Source organism: Pleurodeles waltl, chromosome 12 (assembly GCF_031143425.1).
Source record: "Pleurodeles waltl isolate 20211129_DDA chromosome 12, aPleWal1.hap1.20221129, whole genome shotgun sequence".
Classification (NCBI taxonomy): domain Eukaryota; kingdom Metazoa; phylum Chordata; class Amphibia; order Caudata; family Salamandridae; genus Pleurodeles; species Pleurodeles waltl.
The window spans coordinates 671,857,848-671,882,406 of record NC_090451.1 but is presented as its reverse complement, the minus strand read 5'-3'; the positions used below and the strand labels follow the sequence as shown (position 1 = coordinate 671,882,406).

Below are 24,559 nucleotides of genomic sequence, written 5' to 3'. Positions count from 1 at the left end.
AGGTGTTGAACATCTCCAGAAGTAATTATCTTTGTTATGTAGGGGACGTCGTGATATTAGCATTAAAATACTGCTGTGGCTCTCTGGTAACTTTATGTCTTTTTCTTGAAAGAATTCTTCTGTGAACTTGCTTTAAGGTGTGATAAACAGGGCACAAGTCGCTGTGTTGTGGTGCATGGAGCCCCCCACTGATTTTAGAGAGTGGACTCTTTCCTTTAGTCCAAGTAAGGGAGACTGAGAGGTGTCATTATTGTGAGACTGCACACCAACAGCTCTGACTATGCCAACCCATTTATTAATTTCTAGTGTTTCTTCAGACACGTTTTTCTTGCCTAATCACAGGCGGTGTGTGCCCTGCATGTGGTGTTGTCTCATAGCACCTAACCTCCAATATGACTCTAATTGTTCTAGTCAATAAAGGTGTATTTAGCACCTCCCTTTATTTTGAGAGGTGTGCCTGGGTGTGTGTCTTAATTGTGTAATGCAAGCATCTGCTCTTGAAATGTCACCAGGCCCTCTACCCTCCTTGCCTAATGAACCTTGCCCTTTTGTCAGAAATATTAAAAGTCCCTGGACAGCAAAAAAATGAATGCCCTTTTTTGTTCAACAATTATATTGTTAGGCAGTTTTGGGGCGGGAAAAATGGGGTATTTTCTCAAAAACAGTTTTTAACTTTTCATAGCAAAATAAAAGTTATTTTTATCCCAAAAACTATAAGAAGGACAGTTGTGGGGGGAGGAGAGTGGGAAAAAGGAAAGGAAGAAACTCTGAAGTGGCATTATATTTAATACCTGCAAAGTGGCTCCAGAACGAAGCCAGTGCCCAGTTTTTAGCTGATTGCATGTAGCGCTACAGGACTTGTGGTTTTGCTTTTAACTGTTCCATTGGGATCTTCATACAGCATGCAGAGGGATACTAGCTAAAAAGCAAGGCCTGGATAAAGGTGTCGCAGTTGAGTGGACCCATTTGGCAGCTCATGTTAGCTGGACTAACCAAGCCATATTTTAAGTAACTAGTCGCAAGTCAGGCACAAAGCAGCTAAATTCTTCAAAATGGTTTTGAGTTAATGCACATCCCACAGTACCACCCTTGGGGTTGCACCAGTTGAAACGATTGAGGACCACCACTGAGTTTGCAGGCATCACCTTGATTAGGCTTGTAGTTATCACATCAGAAGGCTATGCGAGCAGGGAAGCGAAACAAAGCCCTTTCCCTTACATGAGGGATATTGGAGGCCTAAAACATAACTTTCCCTGACATCACTTGCAGTGATATCAGTCCGCATAGTCTGATTGCCTATTCCAATTAATCCCATCACTAGTTTTTTTTAGCACTTGTGCCCTGGTGGTAAGTGCATTTGTTTAACACGGTGCACTGATAAAGCTCTTCAAAATTAAACACATAGCGCAGTCTTTTATTGTTAAACTGCAGAAAGGAGGAGCTATCCATCCAGTGATTGACATGCACACTATGTAAACAGGATACACCAATTCAATTTATACCAAAATAAAGTTAGGGATACAAAACTAGGGAGAATTATGTGGTCCAGTGGATCAATCTCCCTACATGAACCTATAACTGAAATAAGATGCACTGTTTCAAAAGACAGGATTCCATTCCACCAATTAGGGTAAGGGGTCTTTTCAGTAACCACATACATTAGTCTCACAGGAACAGTAGCCCTCACTCACCACTGAGTGACATGCTTCATCATCAGGCCATGCTTCTCGTCTGCCCAGCACTGCAATGCCTGACGGGCCCTACTAGAGGGCTCTTTGCCAGAGATCTTTTTAGGAAAGAATGCTGGTAGTGAGTAGATGTGAGAGGGGCTGAGAAACCTGCTAAAAATTGGATAAAGGTGCACAAGGACACTATCTTTAATACAACCCCGGCATCCCTGCCAAGGTTAAAAACAAAAAAAGGGGGAAGTAGGGAAAACAATGATCTGGTTCCCTGCCAACAACTAAATGTATGTCTACCACTCTAATTCGAGATTTAGATATTATAGAACTGAGTATGCGGATATTCCCTACACTACAGAACTGCTAGTCATGGTCAACATGTTTCTTGCTTAATACAGTCACACAGATCAGGTGGCGATTCTTCAGGTCCTGTTTGTTGTGCCTAACCCTCACCAAGAGAGTAAAACTCTACTCCTATTGCCTATGTAAGAAATAACCGAAATCTTACGTTGGAATCATAAACTTCTGAATGGTGAGACCCTCCTAGTCAGGTACATGGGCCCTTTGGGGATCACATGGAAGCTGGCAGCTCTACTATCAAGAGAATTTAACTGAAGAGTGCCATGGTCAGTCTGATCTACCGCGTCATTCCAAGCTCCCCCAATTCAATGCCAGCTTCCTTGCTTTCCCAAATTGTGTGATCTTGGGCAATTAATTTACTTCACATTGACTCTTTGAACCTCTCTGGTACATTCTTTAAAATACTATAATGTTGTTCCATCACAATAACAATATGTATTAAATAAGGGGTATGTAATAACCGGCTTCTCTCTTGGTTCACTCATAGAATCTTTGTGAGGACATTGGGGGTAGGCTTATGGAGGTTTCAGAACTCATGTTTACCCCCTGTTATTTCTAATAAATGGCAGAGAACAAAACTTTATAATCTAAGGGACTAAAGTAAAACCCTTGTACCTGATAAATGGATACACACGTTTGAATTCTAAAGTCTTTATTGTATCATACAGAACCTTTGTTGCACAATTGACTTTTCAAATGCTTTGATTGCTCAGCATATGATCAGACGTCTCTCTCCTTCTAAATTTTTATTAATTTCTCACCTCTATTCCTCAGCACCTGCATGGACACAGTGTAAAATTACATAAGAAATTATGTCTGTTGTGTTTGTATTTAAATTTGAATGCATTTTGTGACATTCTCTGAACTAACTGTTGCTGTCTTGAGTATTTTGTTGTTGAATTGAAGTCAAACGTTTTTGTCAGGCTCTCTGTCACTGTAGTATCCGCTCACACTGGGGTACCACTTTAAACAGTAATAATGTGCTGCGTCTGTGATCTGAGCATCTTTTATAATTAGCTGGTACCCGGTGCCAGCACTGTTCACTTTGGCAGTGAAGTGGGCAGATGACATCCCAGGTCCATATCGAGGGTTGCTCCAGGAGTGATGGTGATACAGAATGAGCTCCGGAGCTTCTCCAGGGATCTGTCTGTAGAAATATACATAATTGCCATCTTTAACTCCAACCTCACAGCTAATTGTGGCTCTTTGTCCAAGTCTGATGTCAACTGTGGGAGATATCACAGGTTTCTGAGCCTGAACATCTGAAAAACGAGAGAAAGAAATGCAGCCTTTCTTAACACTCGCTATTTAAAGAAGCATTGGAAATTCGCTGACTGCCAGAAAAAGGAAAACATTCTTCAGATATTGGCATACTTACAGGATGTCCACACCAGGACACAGAATACATGGAACTGCAGCATTCTCATTCTTTCAGTTATTGGTGCCCCTTTCTGAACCTTGAATATAGATATGTACAAAAGGGCAAACCCTGACAAGGTTAATATATGTTATCAGTCCCCAGGGGAGCCAAGAGGCAGGTATGCAAATACGAAATGCAGTTACAGCACATGACTGGACCGAAACAGGAACATAGAAGCTGACTTTGTTCATAATTTCAATTTAAGGTTATGCTGCCTTCAAGTAGAGAATTGTTGCTGCTTCCAATGTGTATGAGTAACATTTTTGTAACAATGTATTAGTTATATGTAACACTTTTCACTAGGTTGTCAATGTTGTAATCGTTTATGCTTGTAAATGGCCAAATCACCAGTTTTAAAACCCTCTTTTGATAAGGTTCTGGATACTCTAACATGTGTGACTCACAAACTCTTGAGAGAACCATAATAGACTCCCAGGTGGTATGGGTGTAGTAATACCACAAAGCTTTTAGCACACCACTTCACAGAACATTATATTTCCACACTATACGTAGTCCCTTTCTCCCCTCTGGACTTAGGAGACTCTTTCAACCAGGATCTCTATCTGTTTGTATCCTTTAAGCTTCAGACTTGTCCAGTGATTCATTGCCTCTGGCTATTTTTTCTGTATATAAATGAGGCATGCCTACTTACCTAAATAAGCACATACGTGTATTAATTTTTATCTATACATACATACAAGCTATACATATGTAACCTCAAACGCTGAATTTTGACCTGTGTACTCCAAATTCTGGTATTTTTGATTACCAACCTAGAACCAAGGTCTCCTCTAAGCAGAGCATTGCTGTGGGTTGCTCCTCTATCAGTCCTGTACGGCTCTACATAGCTGTCTTCTCCAACGAATGGATCATCACCTGTAAGCAGCTCCGCTATGTACATAACAGCCTACTAAATTCAAAGCTTTTGCTTGGTTAAATTCATATATGTATACCAAAAAATTATAAAACATGTATTCAAGACTAAAATGTGCATATTTTCAGAACACAAAAGTTGATAGTTGTCAAAAGCTAGTTGAATTTCCCAAAATATTTTGAAAGCTGATATTTGAGTGTTAAATCATGCTGGCTTAGGAAGACTTATTACTAATATTATTACCTTTGAGCCAGAGGCATTTCTGCTTTGGCTGTTATGAATGCCCTATGTACAGAGCCACTGGATTTTATGCAGCAGGGGAGTGCCAGATTATGTGGCAGGATTGAATAATTATGCTGCAAGAAAAGGCAAAATATGATGCATAATTCTGCACATTTTGTGATAGTATTACTTCATTATTCTGTCATGTTTAAATTCTGTCTGGGCATTTGTTGCACCTCATTAGTACCAGTTTAACACCTAAATATAGCAATAAGCAACAGAAAGGTGACCAGTCAACCTTTGCAGAGGGTCTTCCACTGCACACCAACATGTGTTGCTGCATTTTTAGTAACTTTTGAACCGTTTGAGCTAGAAGCCATTTTTTTTGTTAAAATCTGAGGATTCTGCAAGAAGATGATGGATTATGTGGCAAATATATAATTATGTTCAAAACAGTGCAGCCCCACAATTGCATAATTCCACTGGCCCTACCTATGCAGATACATTCCAAATTGAAAACCTTTTGACCTTTATGCTGTCAACCCTACCAGATGCACTGAGGGGATTACTGCAGATAATCCTGTGTATTATGACTGCTACTGTAATCTTGTCTAATGTGGTCACTATTACAATACGTATAATTTTTGTTAGTAGCGCAGGATGATTTTCATGAAACATGAGTACGTCTTATTACAGAAAAGGTTGTAGACCACTGCTAAAGAAAATGTACGTGACTGCCTAAAACTAGTGCATTTATCTGGCTTAGCCCACTTTCAAACCAAGATGTATCAATAGAGCATTTACCCTGTCTGCCTATAACTAGTGCCCTCATCTAGATTGTTACTATGTTGCCCCTCAATGAAGATAATTTCTAGTATTTAGATTCCATCAATAGGATGTCCCTACTATGGACACTCATTCACTAACTATGAAGAATGGCTTCAAAGTGGACTGGCAGGTCAGCCTCAGACAGACTGGCTGCCATACTTCTCCCTACAACTGAATCAATTTAATTTTATAAAGACAAAAACAAGGTCCAAAACATAGGTTTTCACAATGGGTGCAATGTTCTGTATTTTATTAACTAAATGAATATAAAAAAGAACGACTTTCCAATTTTGTAATTCCATTTTAATAGCATAAGGGTTCCAAAAGCAAATATGTGTTTCACAATTTATTTTTATAATTTGCCACTTCTTCAGGTATTAAGGATAACAGCCATGGTGTTATATAGTCAGTCATTTATAAAAGTAATTATGTAACGTTTCACCCTATACAGTACCTAGCCATGCGCATGATAAGCCGACCAGTTCTGACAGATTACATCCTATAGAAATTCCTATTTGTTTTATCAACAATCGTGAAGCAAATAATGTCATATTCATTAACAATTAAATATGGAAAATATCACACCCATTAAGAGGACTAATTGTGCTTTTATACCTTGACTCTGCCTTATAAAACTCCTATTAATATAGTTATTCAGTGGTGTAATATATAAACCCACTGTGTTGGTCCCAACTTGTTGTTCCTGGGTTGTCAAAATGTAGTATTTACGCTATCTGTAACCAGAACATTCCTGTAGGTTCCCCCACTATGGTTCTTAGGTGGACTATATCAAGGCATATTAAGGTGTAATGCCGGCTGCATGTAAAAAGTACACTTTTGTGGCATGCTGCTCTGCCACTCTGGGTGCAACTCTACGTAATGCATTACTAATCCAGACTATGACTCCCAGGTTTTCCAGACACTGGGTGTTAGTTCCTTTGTGTTGGTCCCAGTTAGTCTGTGTGGAGCACTTAACATGGTACCCTCTAACAAGTACATTACTCTGTGTTAGTACTCTTTCACTCTTGGTGGGTTTTGAGAGCATTTACTGTGGCTGCCTGAAACCAATCTATTCCTGTTGTTGCTCTTCTGCCACCCGGGTGGGGGTGGGGGGGCTCCACAGAGCATTTACCCTTATACTAGGATTATGTTCAGAAGTCTGACTGACTGTACCTGGACATCAGTGAGTGTGAACTCTGAAAACCAAGGGACACCAGTGCTCTGGTGAAGGAAGCAAAGCATAGTCACCTTAAAGTTCTATTTGAAACAATGATTATCTGCTGATGCTCCAGGCCTATCACCAAAAAAACATGAGAACAGTATGCTGTGAATCCCCTAAGACACATCTTCAAAACCATCTGATTTCAAGCAACATTCATACGTTTTATCCTATTAGAAATATATGGTTATTTGAGATCTTTTGACACCTTTAGTGAGTTATGTCCTGTTTTTAGGCCACCGCCTACCTGACAACGGGGCATCTAGTTTGCTAAAGATATTTTGAGGACATTCAGAAAGTTGACCTAGGAATGCATTCTGCCTGTTGCTTGCCATTGGCTTTGTGGTTTGTAACTCACATTTTCTTGCTTTCAATTTGCTAGCTGTATTTGTGTTAGGCTGGCCAGCTTGAGTTCAGTCCTTCCCTTTCCAAAACCTTACTCACAGAATCCTTCCAAGTGGTCTTTCATAAATGGCTGTAAAATCTTGTTCTTATCTTGTCACATTTGCTGTTCATTCAAAGACGAGGTCAAATGTCAGGTGCTGTATTCCAAGGGTGCTTGTCTACCATTCTTTCTCTGACTTCAGAGTGAAAGGATTTATGTGACTATCTTGTTGGATAGTGGGGGTACGAAAGAGTTTTCTTCTATCACACAACAACATTTAAATGAACTGAGTAGGTATTTCAGAATATATCAGATTTATGAACACACAAATGACGTGTATTTTTTATATTTCTGAAGCTTGTTGGAAACAAATACTTTGATATGATCAAAATGAATCATCAAAGTAGGTGATGCAATTTCCACACATTTTCGTTTGTGCACTGTAATGTTTTGTTAGCAAAACTGTATGTGTGTGCAAATGTAATGGTCATTTCAATTGGAAATGTGTTGTCTGTAATGGCAGTGTGCTACCACACAATGAATACTCTACTCTACGCCACTGCACTCTACTCTGCACCATTCCACGCCACTGCACTCCGCACAGCTCCACTCTACGCCACTGCACTGTACTCCACTTCACGCTACTCCTCTCTACTCTACCCTGTACCACTCTACTCTGTGGCAATGGACTTTTCACCACTCTACGACACTTCACTTTTTGCCACTGCACTCCAGTCTATGACGCACTAATCTCCTCTGCACAAACCCATTCTAGGCTGCTGTACTCTACAACACTCTGCAACACTGCACTCTATGCCAATACCCTCTATACCACTGCACTTTCTCTGTAACAATCAACTCTGTGCCCCTGCACTCTACACAATCCACTATATGCCACTCTAATCTACTCTGCACCACTGCACTCTATGCCACTGCACACTACAACACTTTAAGCCATTACACTCTACACAACTGCACTCTATCCTGCACCACTCAACTCTACACCACTTCTCTCCACTCTTAAACAATCTACACTACGCCACTGCACTCTACTCCACTCTGTACCATTCCACTCAATGCCACTGCTCTCTATGCCACTCCACTCTTAACCACTGCACTCTACATCAGTGCAGTCTCCACAACTGTACTGTATGTCACTGTACTGTAAGCCACTGCACTCTACTCTGCATCACTGTACTCTATGACCCCTACTTTCTATGACACTCTTCTCCACTGCACTCTGACACTCTACTCTGCAACACTGCACTTTCTGCCACTGAACTCTATGGCACTGTACTCTGCACTACTCTACTGCACTCTTTGCCAATACACTATATGGCACTATACTCTACACCACTCTATGTTACTCTATCTGCACCACTCTACGCCACTGCACTCTCTTCCACTCGAGTCTACTCTGTGCCACTGCCTGCTGCCTCACTCAACTCTACACACCTCCCTTCTGCACCACTCTACGGCACTCTATGCCAATGCACTATACACCACTCTACTCTAATCTGTACCACTCTAATCTGCGCCACTCTAATCTGTGTCACTCTAATCTGCACCACTCCATGCCACTTCACTCTGCAATGCTACATTATAAGCCGCTGAATTTACTGCCACTGCAATCTACACCACTATACTTTTTAACACTCTGTGCTAATGCTTTCTACTCCAGTCCACTCTACTCTGTGCCACTTCAGTGTATGCCACTCTACACAACTCCACACAATGCCACTCCAGTGCATGACACTCTGCCACTCTACTCTATAATATCCTACTCCCCTCTTCACCATTCCACTCTATGACACTTCATGCTACTCTTCTCCATGCCACTAACTTTTAGCTATGCTGAGCCACACTGGTGTACAACATGGCTAAAACACATTCACAAAGTCAATACCTCTTGCATAGCCGAGACCTGTTGGCTTTGCCAATGCTTGCTTTAGTGAATGGGATACTGAAAGACTGTATTTCCTTTTGTGGAAAACATGAGACTACATGTTCCCGACAGCAAACAATTGTTTGCTAAAATACAATACTTAGTCAAAGTCTCAATCTTGACACTTGGCTGTTGTCTTTACCTCTTTGCTCCAGCTCTGAAGTCACCTGCACTGCTCCATTGCTGTCATTGTTAGGCAGGTGGCTTTCATGAGGAGCATGATGGATCTTCAGTTAGGGTAATGCCCCACCAGATTTTAAGACACCTGATGCTCCCAACATAAGAATTGCGCGATCAACATTCCGATTTTTACTGGGTGTGAATCTGTGTCTTGAGTAACTCTCAGACCAAAAAGCTGCGGCAGGATAGGAGCCTCAGCTCAGCCGCCACTAAGGCCAAAGCATTGGAGGAGCATGAAAGGCCCTCCCCCACCCTTGCCTGCGACCCACTGTTGCCTTCTGCTGAGTTATACCACCGGCTCAGAGCCAGTAGTAAATGTGAGTGCAACTGTCCCTGGAATCAGGGATAGCCAGTGAAAAAAGACCCAGTAATTCTTGATCACTATGGTTTTCCCAATTCCAGGAGAATTTTCTCATAACTTTGGGAGTCAGATGGGGGCATGTACTGACCAGAACTGTTTATTTGGGCCTCATAGCTCCCCATGGCAAACCCATCATACTTATAAAGAGGCCACTAAAGTTCCCAGCACTACCTTGTCCTAGCCCGGTTAGTAACCCACCATTTACACACCGCCCCTTAGCCTTCAACTGAGAGCTCTGGAGTCTTCTTCATTCCTTCTTCTCTTGTTGCACACTCAACACAATAAACCTTTCAAATATTTAATGAGGGGACATTTATTTTACAATTCAGACCCTATGCAGATTGTGACATCATGAAGCACTGTACTTAAGGAATCATTTTGGTGGTATGATGCTAATGTGATGGTCCAATGGTCTGAAGGTCGTTCCTTAGAATCTGCAGTGTCCTGAGGGTCATGGCTTCAAGCACAGGCATTTCAGTGTCACCCTTCCTTTCTTATGAGTCCAGCATATTGAATACTAGTCAATTATTAATGGGTAATACTAATATCTGTTGTGAACAAGTGTTATAATTTGCAGAAGGGGTGTATGGAGCTCCAAATAAAAAACACGTTATAATAATTACGACGAAGTAAGTAATGCTTGGGGGATCCTCCAAATGTGAGTCATTTGGGAGGTTTGTATTCTTCTCTCAAAATGGGTAAACTCTATGGAATTGAATTTATTACCATATTATCCTACTTACCAATAACTTTACACTCGCTCTCCCCACAAATCAGTCCCTTCTGTAACCTTTTAACTTTTTTATTATTTTAAGATTTTTACTACTCACACATGGAAGACAAATATAGGCAGCTGTAGTACCACTTCAGATCTCCCCCCATAACGCCCCCTTTCCTACCCTTAACTTCCAAGATCCTTCATCTTTAGCCTTTTTCCTTCTGCCTTGCATAGTCTAATACTCCAAACTCACACCTTGACCTAGGGCAAGTCCTTCAACCTCTCTCATCCCCTGCTACATCCACACCATGCAATTTTCTGCCTATTAATCAGGTGTCATTGTTTCCGATCTTGCAGGATGTCCCACCCTTCCTGATCGGAACATCCTGGAGACCAGGAACCAGTGCATTTAGAACAGAAAATTAGATAAACTATGCCCTCTGTGATGGCAGGAAATATTTCCCGCTTCTCTGAGGCTTAGTTCCTAACTGTGCAGTACCATGTGGGCGTAAGTTAATCCTTCACTGGCACCTAGCGGTCACCTCTTGACTCCAAGTGCCATCCGAATGGTATTATCATAGTATCTCTGTGAAGGAAATAGTAGGAGTTTGAAATAGCAACATGCAAGCCAGATATTCAGATTTTGTTTGCCCAAAGATGACCAGAATATTTTGCCGAGGATTCCAGCTAGCTTCAGTGATGTACATTTCATAAGTTCTTGACTTATAAAATTCTCAGACCATAGGTTCTTGTTCTATAAATTGTGTCTTCTCGGAACATCTATAATGATATCTCAGATACTTTAAATTGTTAGTGGGTGGCCATCACAGTGAGCATCATTTAACAGTTTGTATCTCCTTTCCATTCCAAGGAATGCAACATCCTCTTATCTCAGGTACCATCTTAATTTATGTGAGTGGGCTGGGATTAAGATGCATGCTGTAGGTAAACTGACCTGTTTTCAGCATTTATTTTTTGGGGATTCCACTGGTGTTTTTTCAGTATTTCTAAATCAGTATTAATCCATCTTTAGTCAGCTGCGTAACCCGCAAAATTGACACAAACTGTGTTTCTCTAGTGTTTAGGAAACATGTTTTATACAATGATTGTTATAAAGCACATATTTATTTTAAAGGAGAAGTAATGCAGAAGAATAGGGTCTTCTCATTGGCATTGGGACCAGTGGAACCATGTCATTCTGGTTTAAGCGTATAAAGCTTCTGGGTTGCACTCACATTCATTATATTATGTTATTACCTCTCCCTTCACTCTGCCAGGACTCTGTTTGGTTTACACTCTATAAATGTATTGAAAAAGTAAGAGTTCTATATTCAAATGTTTTAATAAACACATTTCTGGACAAAGTTTGGTGTCATACACCTACGTACTCCTTACTAATATTATGACATTGTAGGAGAGGTCAACTCTGCCAACAGCACAGTATCTCACAAAGCCTTTGAAATTTTGAATTACACCAGATTAATTTGTAGGTTTACATTCTAACGCATGTGAAACTTGATGCTTCAGGCATGCTTCCTGTTGCTTTTCTGCACTCTTTCCCTAACTACATGAAGGTGGTGCTGCTTTTGTGTGGACATTCACAGCTGCCAAATCTCCCAGTGCCAAATGTCTTACTTTAAGAGAGCTCTGTTGTGACCTTTTAACAGACATCACTTTGTGTTATGGGGCTTGAAATTGTTATGTTAACATTGTAACTATGGGCCCAAAAACTCCAGCAGTAAATTGCAGTAGGTTAAAAAAGCCAGGGTTAGATGAACATATCACACATGACTATAGGACACCTTGCAGGTTTGAATTTGTTTGGTATGTGGAAAGCCCAGTGTCATGCTTTCACACCTATCCCATGTGCCCGGTAGCAGAAGTTCTTTCACAGATACCTGTCACTACATCTTGTAATAGGGTGAGCAGATTTTCAGAATGAAAAACTGGGGTGGCCATAAACATAGAATTGGGACTATGTTTTGGTTGTGATCACAGTCACAAAGGACTACACTAAAAATATTTAAGGCCACTTTTCCATTTATAAATATTATATAAAAAATGATGACACGGAGGGCCATGTATCCCCACGCAGCCCCGGGGACCCCCACCTTCCTGAGGCTTTCAGTAAATACAGTGTGGGGGCCACTTCGGCCCCCCTAAGCCCCAGAGACCTCCACTTGCCCGGGGCAATACTCATTGGGGGGGGGGGGGGGGCGCGCGGTCTCCTTCGAGGAGCCAATAATGGCCCTGGGGAGCACTACCACCTTGGGTTGACTCCTGCTATGTTCCGGTATGCCTACCCCCGGGACACAGCTGTTTGCTTTTGCTTAGTGGGAGCTGACAGCTCCCACCAAGCAAAAGCTAACAAAGTCCCCTTTCTGACAGCAGGAGCTGTCAAACAGCTGTGGTTGTCAGAAAGCGGAATTTTCATCTGTTTCTCTGCATGCAAACGTGTGTAGGGAAACGGATTAAAACATTCTTGTGGGAGCAATGCCGGCTCCTGCAGAACGTGGGGAGCCAGCTAGGACCTCGGGGGCCTTGAGACTCTGAGACTCTCACACACCCACTCACAGACCCACTCACTCACACACCTTCTCACAGACCCACTGTAACCCTCACACACCCTGGGACAGTCCTTGAAAAACCGGGACTCTCTAGGCAAATCTGGGACGTCTGGTTACCCTACCTTGCAATGAATGCTTAAAGCCCGGGATGTTTGGCAGCTCACCTGCTATCTATACTGACCTGACAAAGGGGTTTGCCCATTCTATTCCTGTGGGTGAATGTGATATTACATATTGGCCAAGATTCGTAGTAGCCTGGCATCTTATCAATCAGTGAAAGAGAATTAAACACTGCTAAAAGGTAAAACATGTTTTAATAATTCTGGATTCTCTACAGTGAACAGAATAATGAGAGATTTGCTAGGTGCCCAGAACAGTGGATTTGAATATGCCTCATGGGTCTAGATAGCAATGCCCAGTTGGCTGCCTGTCTGTCCTTGCCATCTTGTCTGATATACAAACAGAAAAGGACGGCATGGCCAGCTTGCTCCGTGGACAGCAGCATTTGTGGACTTTGGTGTAAAATGTTGCTTGTGCAACACAGCATGCACACGATGACTCTTTTTAGGGGCTTTATGGTGTGCACAAACTCAATACATGCTGTATATATAATCACAGGTCATATATGCAACTAGTTTTGATCTCTGTTACTTAATACATACAAGTGCTACTAGGCGGATGGTTATGTAAATTGCTCTGCATCGGTGGCTAAAAAACTCTGCTCCAGAAATACGCATTTCATTTGTATAATCGTATGTCCTCTCCCACTGTCAGCACTGCATTGAATGATTGGGTATAAAGGTACGTCTGGATAAAATAAATGGTTGTTTAGACTGTAAAAGCCATTCTGCCAAAAATGAATCTTTGCGCATCCATTAGTTTTGTACAGATTGGGGATATCAGGAGATTTGCCCAAGATCACATTTTAGTTGGGTTTTGGAAGCTGGGATTTGAACCGAAGTTCCGGACATTAACCTTTAGCAACTTGTGATTATCACGTCCCTTTTGCCTCCAGCCTGCATTTTCCATGATGAAGCAAGGGCTCCCCCTTTTCTTTGATTAAGCATTGGCAAAACTTCTCCTGGAGCTATTGAATTTACTTTGTCAATGTTTGTCTAGCTGTATTATACATTAGCTGATTGAAAGTTAAAAAAAATGTGCCAGTGTTGACCAGGTCATTGCATTGTTTTTTTCTACTTCCAGCCATGCTGCACAGCATTTGGGATGCTGTACAGCACAGCTACAAAATACTCTGACAAAGCTAATATATCTCACACATACAAGACCTATTGGCTTTGCCAATGCTTGTTCTTCTGGCACTTGCTGGATTTGATTTCTTTATATATGGTCTCATAACGGAAAGAGGTCCCAGACACAAAAAAATAAATTTAAAAGGCTTCACAACACCTGCCCGAAATAAGCAGACCTTTTGACACCATGTTTAACAGAGGTTACACCACCAAAAGGGTTGTAAGACGGAAGAGGAGCGGTCCAACCAAGCAGCTCACCCAAACCTTTTACTAAGAATTCCATCCGCCTTCAAAGATGTGGATTTCATAAGTTCTAGACTTATGAAATGCTCATACCTTGGGCCTTTGTTTAGTAAATTGTGTCTCTTCTTGAGCATAGATAATGGTATCTCAGGTGCTTTAAATTGTCAGTGGGTGGCCGGCTCAGTGTGTATATTTGACATTTCATATGTCCTTTCCATTGAAAAGAATGCTACATCCTCTTATGTGCCAGCAGTTGTGTAACAAAACTTGACGGGGCACTCGGCAAAGTACTTGGAGGGGCCTCCCTCCAGACGCACTTAGGAGCTCTCAGGACAGTATACTGTGCTGGGGGGTTGTGTGGAGCTCACCCCCCCCCCACATTGCGGGGGCTGTGGGGGCCTTTGTTATGCCACTGGTCAGCAGCCATCTTTGCTGAGGTCTGTGGGTTGTAGTTAAGGTACATGCTGTAGGTGTATCTAATTTAGATTGTCCTCCTTGACTTTACTTTTAAGTTGCTTTCCAGCATCATTAACATCATGTTTAACTGGTGTAACTCCCCCAAAAGGGTTATATGATGGCAAGGCCAGGAGTGGTTCAACCAAGCAGCTCAACCTTCAGGAAACGTCATCCCCCAACATCTAAATGATGCCTGGGATGGTTGACTGACACAAGTTTTTGACAGGTTTCCCACTATGCCACCAGCAGTAAATCAAGACCTGAGTTTTTTCTTGTATGACTTTAACAATCTTCATTCTAAAAAAAAAGTATTTAATACTCAGTTATAAATAGTTTCTCCTTGATTCATCGTGCCATTGCAAAACATTAGACTATTATCACCAAAGGCATCAGTGATAGTACAGGCCTCCACATCTTGAATGGTGGTAAGGCAATTCGTTTATAAGGTTCACCTGCTCCTCAGTCTTCTCCTTAGAGATGGGCAAGTCACTGAAGGCTAGAAACTGGATCGAGGCATATGCCTGACTCTGGCTTAGCTCGAGGTTCATTTAATCTGTCAAACTGAAAACGAGCCAAGCCTTTTTGTGAATTCTGCCCAGCGCTATCACCTGAGAGGTGGGGTTTTAGACATGCTGACCGTATGGACAAAGTGAAATGGTGTGAAAGTGCTCAGAAAGAGACGTAATACTAGTTATATTTTGAAAAGCGTTTTGCCCATCTCCATGCACTTACTCTGTATTGAAATGCCCATCAACTTTCCTCCTCTCATCCTCAAAACCAAAAAAGGAAAGTGAGAGTACTTTCTTGAAGTCTGGCTGCACATGAACTCTGCACTTCAGTTTTTCCAGACATGGCAAGACATGTAAGTTGTGAACCTGATAGACCCATTGTTTTGCTAGTTTGTGTAATTGCCTTTACTGAGGTGTTGAGCATCTCATGATGTAATTCTCTTTGTTAAATAGGGGAAGACATGATATCAGCATTAAATACTGCTGTGATGCTCTCTTAACTTTGGGTCTATTTCTTGAAAAACTCTACTGTAAGCTTGCTTTCAGGTGTGATAAGCAGGGCATCAGTCCGCTGTGGTCACTGGTGAATGGAGTTCCCTGCAAATTTCAGAGTGGACACTGTTTGCCTTAGTCCAAGGAAGTGAAACTAGGTGAGGTCCTTTTTAGGTCTCTCCTGCGACAGGGCACGAGCACCATACGCTTTCACTTGTGAGGGGTATTGTTTACAATAAAGGCCTTGAATCCTGCCCATTGCTTACCATTCATTGGCTTCATTGTGACTCTTCTTTGATGCTTCCAAAATTGTCCAGCAAGTGTCAAGCGTCACTTCCTTCTTTTCTGTGGAGCATGGACCAGGTACAGATTGCTTCCTCTTGATTAATGTCTGTCGGCTGATCATACTGTGGTTTAGAGAGGCATTTCAGAAAGCAGGTCTTGTGCTGCTTTCTCCATTCATTCTGTTTTCAAACACATTTTTGGACATTGTTTATCTACGCCTGGCTACATTGGCTTACTTGTACACCTAAAATAAAATTACATTTTACATGAGTTGGATTAAGCTGTTATAATGTATAAATGCCACACCAGCAACACATTCACACCTTCATGGTGCATGCCACTGCATGTCTATTTTCATTGCCTTTCACTCATCCATCTCCTTTATGCCTCATCCCTTTGTATAGATTTTAAATTGTGTTCCTTGTTAAGTTACTTACACCCACAACTGTACTACTTTATTCCACTTTGTTCTACTGTACTCTGCACCACTCCACTCTATGCCTCTCCACTCTACACCACTCCAGCCTATGCCACTCCACTCTACACCACTCCACTCTACTCTACTCTACAGCACTCCACTCTACTCTATGGTGCTCTGCTCAATGCCACTTCACTCTACTCTGTCACTCCACTCCACTCTACGCCACTCAAATCTACCCTATGCGATTCACTCCACTCTATGCCCTCTACTCTACCCCACTCCACTCCACACAATGCCACTCTACCCTACTACACTCTAGGCTTCTCCACTGTACACACCCTACTCCACTCCATGCCACTCCAGTCCACTCGATGCCACTCCACTTGATGCAACACTATTCTACGCCATTCTACTCCAAGCCACTCTACTCTACACCACTGTACTCTGCCCTATGCTACTCTGTGCCACTCCACTCCATGCCACTCCATTCTACGTCTCTCTATTCTACTGTCCTGTAAGCCACTCTACTCAACACCACTCTACGACACACCACTAACTTTTAGCCATGCATGCTAAACAGAGCCGCGAGACCTATTGGCTTCACCAATGCTTGTTATTTTCTGTTACACCGCAGCGCTCGCGGGCTCAGGTTGCCGCGGCGCGGCACGTTAATTTTGCCGCGGCGGACGCCCGGGCCGCGGTAGACGCCGAGGCAGACACCCAGGTCGCGGGGGTCGCCGCGGCTCCGGCGAGGGCCATAAAGGCTCCAGGGAGCCGGTCTGGGGGTCACGGCACTCGCCGCTCCCCCTTTTTCAAGTTCTGCCTTAAAGGCAGACGCGGCAGAGCCTGAAACCCCGAGGGGGTTTCAGGCATGGCCGCACACAGCGCATTATGCGCTTAACATTTATTTCTCTTGCATGTATTCACCTGCCCACCACCACTTACCGATGTTCCTAGGACAAACCGAACCCTTACACTGGGGGTTCTTTATACTTGCCTTTTTTCTCTTCCCAGCATGCTTACCACTTCCTCTCTACCCAGCATGCATTGTCTAACACACATACCTAATTCATTACTGTTTTCTTTTCCCCAATCCAAGATGGCGGTGTTCTACTTCCTGTTTCCTGTTTCCTCTCCAGGGGTATTTAAGGGGATTCCAACTGCCTGTTCATTGCGTTGCAACACTCCTTGGTGATAGTCACGCTCCTATTTGATATCCTTCTGCGAATCCTGTCTGTTCCTGATTTGCTTTGTTTTCCTGCCTTCCAGAACTGCGGTCCTAATACCCTGGTGTCCTCCTTTTCGTTTCAGGGAGTTCCTGTGGAGGTTTTTTACCCTACTGGGGTTTTTCCTCTGGGACTCCTTCTGGAGGGCACGGACTGTAGTGGTTCGCTCATACCAAACAGCACCGTGGCTACCGGAAGGGGTCGCCCCTACCTCGGCCAGAGCAGAACCCGTCGGAACAAGGACCGTTCCCCTACGCCTCTCCGCTCCGAGGGTAAGACCGTTGAGAACCGCGACAGATTGCAACGCCCACAATTCCTGTTGCAGTCCGGAACTATGGATAACCCAGTGGTAAACACGGAACCTACTAACCAGGACCTACTGGCGACGATACAACAACAGGCTCAAGAACTCCAGCAATTACGTACTGAGAATACTGTTTATCGACAAACCTTTGCCTCCAGGACCACAGATGTCCCTGCAGTAGCCGCCTCTACACCTCGATTTTCCGGGGATCCCACCACATTAAAAGAATTCCTGGATGCCTTAACGGTGTACTTTGCCTTTCGCCCCTCGCAATTTGTACAAGATAAGACCAAGGTGGGGTATTTGATTAGTGCCTTATCAGGACCAGCCTTGGCCTGGGCCACACCTCTAGTAACCAGAAACGATCCCTGTCTATCTAATTATTCCACCTTTATCACTACTTTTAAACAGATGTTTGAACGCCCTGGACTCGAGGCGTCAGCAGAAGAGGCTCTTTGCGAAGTCCAACAAGGGAGTCAGGATGTATTACAATACATCACCCGTTTCAGACAATTAGCTGCAGAAACAACCTGGGTGGAACGTACCTTGGTGACACTCTTTCGTAGAGGTCTAAGAGAGGACATCAAAGATGAACTAGTACATTCTGCCAGGATAGAAAACCTCAAAGGGTTGATGGACCAAGCACTAACTATAGAGTATCGGTTAAATGAACGACGAATGGAGAAAAAGAAGAGTCGTTTGCCTTTTCACTCAGTACCATCTCATCCCTTCGCCCATCGTTCCGAGGAAGCCCGCCCTGAATCCAAAGGGAATACCAAGGAAGAGCCCATGCAGATTGACACAGCTCGCGGACCTCTATCCGCCAGCGAAAGGGAACATAGACGAAGGAAGGGGCTTTGCCTATATTGTGGTGCAGCTGGTCACCTAATTCGCGCCTGCCCCATTCGTCCAACCAAGCCCTTGGGAAACGCCAACTCCCGTCCCCAGTAAGAAGGGTGAGGACGGGATATCGTGATATACCTTCTATTTGCTCTTCCAGGGAGGAAGGAACTGCTCTTTTTCTCTTACCAGTTATCCTCCATTTAACTGATGGCCGTGAAGCAAGAACTTTGGCTTTATTGGATTGCGGAGCCAGTGGCCTATATTTAGATGAAACCTGGGCCAAAGAACAACAAATAACACAAATACCCAAAGAAATACCAGAACAGGTACATACTGTTGATGGGTCACTCTTGGCCTCTGGACCGGTACAATACACCACCCCTACTTTCTGTTTACAGTTCGGTAAACATCAGGAAATTCTCTCGTTTGACTTAATCTCATCACCACACCATGTCATGATCCTGGGAATTCCATGGCTTACACGGCACAATCCTTACATCAACTGGGAAACAAAAACCATTTTGTTATCCTCCCATTTTTGTCAACACCATTGCTATCCGGCCGGGGATTATTGGTCCCCAAAAAGTCTCTCAACAGCACCTGCCCAGGTGGGAGGATCCATTAATGTTCTACAGGGAGTTCCCAGACAGTATCAGGACTATATCGATGTATTCCAGAAGCCAGAAAGACCTGAATTGCCACCCCACAGAGAATACGACTGTGCCATTTCTTTAGAGCCAGACACTGTAGTTCCTTTTGGGCGGATGTACTCCCTCACCGAACCAGAGAAACAAATTCTGAAGGAGTACCTAGATGAGAATCTACAAAGTGGGTTAATAACTCCCTCCTCTTCACCCGCCGGGGCTCCTCTTTTCTTTGTACCAAAGAAAACCAAAGACCTGCGTCCCTGTATCGACTTCAGAGGGTTAAACAGGATCACTATCAAAGACCGGTATCCGCTACCCCTCATCAAAGACATCTTAGAAGCAGTCAGAGGAGCCAAGAGGTTCACTAAGCTGGATCTCCGAGGAGCCTATCATCTGCTAAGAGTCAGAGAAGGTGATGAGTGGAAGACCGCCTTTAGAACACCTTTTGGTCACTACGAATATAGAGTAATGCCCTTCGGACTCACTAATGCCCCGTCCATCTTTCAAAGATTCATGGATTCTATCTTTTCTGATCTTTTGCAACAAACAGTGGTAGTGTATCTTGACGATATCCTAATTTATTCGGTTCATCCAGAGGAACATTCCAAACACGTCCGCCAAGTCTTAGAAAGACTCCGACAACATCATTTGTTCTGTAAGCCTGAAAAATGCGAATTTGATCAGATAGAAGTGAAATATTTGGGATACTGTATAGACCAAACCGGAATTGCCATGGACTCAGACAAAGTACAGGCTATATTGAACTGGCCATCTCCTTCTTCCATCAAGGAGACTCAATGTTTTCTGGGACTAGCCAACTTCTACCGGCAGTTCATAGCAGACTTTGCCCAGAGAACCAGCTTCATTACTCAAACCCTCAAAAAGGAACACCTAAAGAAAGGTTTTTGTTGGACACCAGGCGCTGAGTCAGCTTTTCAGGACTTAAAGAAAGCCTTTAGTCAAGCCCCTATTCTTCGACACCCAGACACTAGCAAACAATTCATTGTTGTCACAGACGCCTCAGAAAGAGCCATTGGGGCTGCCTTGTTACAAAGACAAGACGATGATGACCTAGAACACCCTGTATTCTATCTATCCCACATTCTATCTGATTCTGAGCGAAACTATTCCGTGCTAGAACGCGAATTACTCGCCTTAAAGGTCGCGTGCACTGAATGGAGACACTTTTTGATGGGATCAAAGGAGCCCTTCGAAGCCCGGACCGATCACAGAAATCTACAGTGTTTAAGAAATTTCCAGTGCCAAAATAGCCGGCAAGCTCGATGGGCCTTCTTCTTCAGCCAGTATGATTTCTATATCACCTACATCCCTGGTTCTCAGAACATCCTGGCGGATGCCCTGTCCCGACGTTATCCTGGGTGCGGTGATTCCGCGGTTCAAAACTTATTCGACAACAATAAAATCATAGGGGTAGCACAGACCTTTTTAGATCAAGTTAAGTCTGAATATGCCCGTCTACACGAAACAGAACTAAAGAGGTTACGTCCACAGCTGCACATAGATCATGACTACTATTATCATGATAAGGCCCTGTTTTTACCCACTAAAACAGTGCAAATCGAAGCCTTACACATGTGCCATGATTCTCCTATTGCGGGTCATCGAGGAGTGAAAGCGACTCAAGATCTTTTGCTTCGCTCTTTCTGGTGGCCAACTCTCAAGGCTGACACTGAGGCATATGTGTTATCCTGTCCTACATGTGCTCAAGCCAAGACACCCCGAACCAGACCTGTGGGCTTACTCCGCCCATTACCTGTTCCCCCAGGCCCATGGCTTACCATATCCACCGATTTTATGTGCGCCTTACCTTCCTCAATGGGAAACCACGTCGTAATGGTAACTGTGGACTCCTTCACCAAGATGGCCCACTTCACGGCCTTGAGAAAGTTACCCACGGCAAAGGAGTTAAGTCAGGTCTTTACTCAAGAAATTTTCAGGCTACATGGGCTACCCCAAGTTATTATATCAGACAGAGGTCCCCAATATATCTCCCGTTTCTGGAACCAATTCTGCAAGATCTTGGGGATCCAGGTGGCCTTGTCATCCGGGTTCCACCCTCAAACCAATGGACAAACAGAACAACTCAATCAGGGTCTCGAGCAGTACTTACGTAGCTTCTGTAACGCTACACAAAGTAATTGGGCTCCCTACTTACCGCTTGCCGAATTCTCCTATAATAACTCTCTACACAGTGCCTCTAAAGTCTCTCCTTTCTATGGCTCCTATGGTTTCCATCCCAGGGCCTTCCCAACTCCCCTGAGAGACAACTCCAACCTTCCCGCCATCTCCTCTTTCGTTCGACAGCTACGGGGTATACAGCGAATTATCCATTCTAACCTTGTGTCCACCAAGTCCCGCATGAAGACAATAGCAGATAGGAGACGCTGTGCGGCTCCTCTATATCAAGTCCATGATAAGGTCTGGCTCTCCTCTAGATTCCTACCTCTCCGACTCACCCAAAACAAATTCAAGCCCCGCTTTTATGGTCCCTTTCTCATTCTCAAGAAGATCAACCCAGTGTCCATGCGTCTTCGCCTACCTCGGACATGGAAGATCCACCCAGTATTCCATGTCTCGCAACTGAAACCTTACCGTCCTGATCTCTTTCATAGGCAGTTGCCCTGTCCCCCTCCTTTGTTGGTTGACAATGTGCCTGAATACGAAGTGCAGGAGGTCTGTGACTCTCGATTTTTCCATGGGCGCCTCCAATACCTTATTCATTGGAAGGGGTACCCTTTGAGTGAGTGTTCCTGGGAGGATGCCTCTTCAGTCCATGCTCCTCTTTTAATCCGCCGCTTTTTTCGGCTCTTCCCTCACAAACCCGGGGCCTCGGGGAGGGGGCATACTGTTACACCGCAGCGCTCGCTGCGGCCGCGGGCTCAGGTTGCCGCGGCGTGGCACGTTAATTTTGCCGCGGCCGACGCCCGGGCTGCGGTAGACGCCGAGGCAGACACCCAGGTCGCGGGGGTCGCCGCGGCTCCGGCGAGGGCCATAAAGGCTCCAGGGAGCCGGTCTGGGGGTCACGGCGCTCGCCGCTCCCCCTTTTTCAAGTTCTGCCTTAAAGGCAGACGCGGCAGAGCCTGAAACCCCGAGGGGGTTTCAGGCATGGCCGCACACAGCGCATTATGCGCTTAACATTTATTTCTCTTGCATGTATTCACCTGCCCACCACCACTTACCGATGTTCCTAGGACAAACCGAACCCTTACACTGGGGGTTCTTTATACTTGCCTTTTTTCTCTTCCCAGCATGCTTACCACTTCCTCTCTACCCAGCATGCATTGTCTAACACACATACCTAATTCATTACTGTTTTCTTTTCCCCAATCCAAGATGGCGGTGTTCTACTTCCTGTTTCCTGTTTCCTCTCCAGGGGTATTTAAGGGGATTCCAACTGCCTGTTCATTGCGTTGCAACACTCCTTGGTGATAGTCACGCTCCTATTTGATATCCTTCTGCGAATCCTGTCTGTTCCTGATTTGCTTTGTTTTCCTGCCTTCCTGAACTGCGGTCCTAATACCCTGGTGTCCTCCTTTTCGTTTCAGGGAGTTCCTGTGGAGGTTTTTTACCCTACTGGGGTTTTTCCTCTGGGACTCCTTCTGGAGGGCACGGACTGTAGTGGTTCGCTCATACCAAACAGCACCGTGGCTACCGGAAGGGGTCGCCCCTACCTCGGCCAGAGCAGAACCCGTCGGAACAAGGACCGTTCCCCTACGCCTCTCCGCTCCGAGGGTAAGACCGTTGAGAACTGCGACATTTTCAGGCTGCACAATGGCAGCTCAGCCGTAGCCAACACATTTGTATTTCTTTTGTAGGGTCTCTTCGAACATGTTTTTCTTGCCTAATCACAGGAGGTGGAGGTGTGCTCTGGATGCGGTGCTGTGTCATACTAGGTAAACCCCTATTTAAAGGTGCATTTAGCACCGTGCTTTATTTTGAGTAGTGTGTCAGTGTGTACTTCTTAATACTGTAATGAAAGAATCTGCTCTTCAAATGCCACCCGGGCCTCTCCTCTACTTGCCTGATGAAAAGTGCCTACAAGAGAATGAATGTCCTTTTTGTACAACAAATACATATTTAGAGCCGGACCAGTTCTGAGGGCAGAAAATGGGGTCTATTCTAAAAAAAAAATGTAAGTATACATTCCCAAATATATCTTTCTATGTATGTATCTATCTATCTATATATGTATATATATATATACGTGTTGGTTGCACACTGAGCAGAATAAAAGAGCTGTTTCATTCACGGAGTGCTGTGCAAATCTTTTTGCAGTAAATCATTAATCTGAGGGATCGGTCTGCCATCCAGCACCTGCACCAGCTGATGAGTGTGTCATTCTCAACGGCCGCATTGGGATATATATATAGTTAGAAATGGGGTCTTTGGTTGGCAGTCAGGTTACCACCTGTCCAAGCAAGGACTCTCACTCTAGGGTAAAGGAGAATCACGCTCAGTTAACCCCCGCTCACCCCCTTGGTAGCTTGACACGAGTAGGCAGGCTTAACTTCAAAAGCAATACGTAAAGTATTTGTACCAACACACACAGTAACTCACTAAAGGACACAACACAGGTTTAGAAAAATAGGTAATATTTATCTACACAAAATCAGGCCCTTGAAAGAGTTCTTCTCAAGATGGAAGGCACACAATGTCCAGTCTTTGCCCCCTTACTCTGGCAGAAGCAGCAACTGCAGGATAGCTCCACAAAGCACAGTCACAGGCAGGGCAGCTCTTCTTCCTCAGCTCTTCAGTTCTTCCGCTCTTCTCCAGGTAGAGGTTCCTCTTGGTTTCCAGAAGTGTTCTAAAGTCTGTGGTTTTGGGTGCCCTTCTTATACCCAATTTCTCCTTTGGCGTAGGCCTACTTCCAAGTAAAGTCTCTTTTGAATGTGAAATCCTGCCTAGTTCATGTCAGGCCGCAGACACTCACCAGGGGGTTGGAGACTGCATTGTGTGAGGGCAGGCACAGCCCTTTCAGGTGTGAGTGACCACTCCTCCCCTCCCTGCTAGCACAGATGGCTCATCAGGATAGGCAGGCTACACCCCAGCTCCCTTGTGTCACTGTCTAGTGTGAGGTGCAACCAGCCCAACTGTCAAACTG

General features: G+C 44.1%; 1 protein-coding gene and 1 long non-coding RNA gene across 8 annotated transcripts in view; one reads left to right on the top strand and one right to left on the bottom strand.

Moving 5' to 3' along the window:
- Positions 1-24,559, top strand: part of LOC138268685 (uncharacterized) — a 180,727-nt gene that overhangs the window by 73,938 nt on the left and 82,230 nt on the right. The window lies entirely within an intron of this gene.
- LOC138268683 (immunoglobulin kappa light chain-like) overlaps positions 1-24,559 on the bottom strand; it is a 180,866-nt gene that overhangs the window by 84,368 nt on the left and 71,939 nt on the right. For 2 of the 7 annotated variants that reach the window (XM_069218585.1, XM_069218582.1), the window contains exons 1-2: positions 3,421-3,500; positions 2,985-3,304 (exon numbers count right to left, since the gene is read on the bottom strand). The exons of the other annotated variants lie outside the window; for them this stretch is intronic. In XM_069218585.1, the coding sequence (XP_069074686.1) occupies positions 2,985-3,304; positions 3,421-3,469 (369 nt within the window). In that variant the 5' untranslated portion in view covers positions 3,470-3,500. Of the gene's footprint in view, positions 1-2,984; positions 3,305-3,420; positions 3,501-24,559 lie in introns of those variants that run through there. 7 annotated transcript variants of the gene reach the window in all.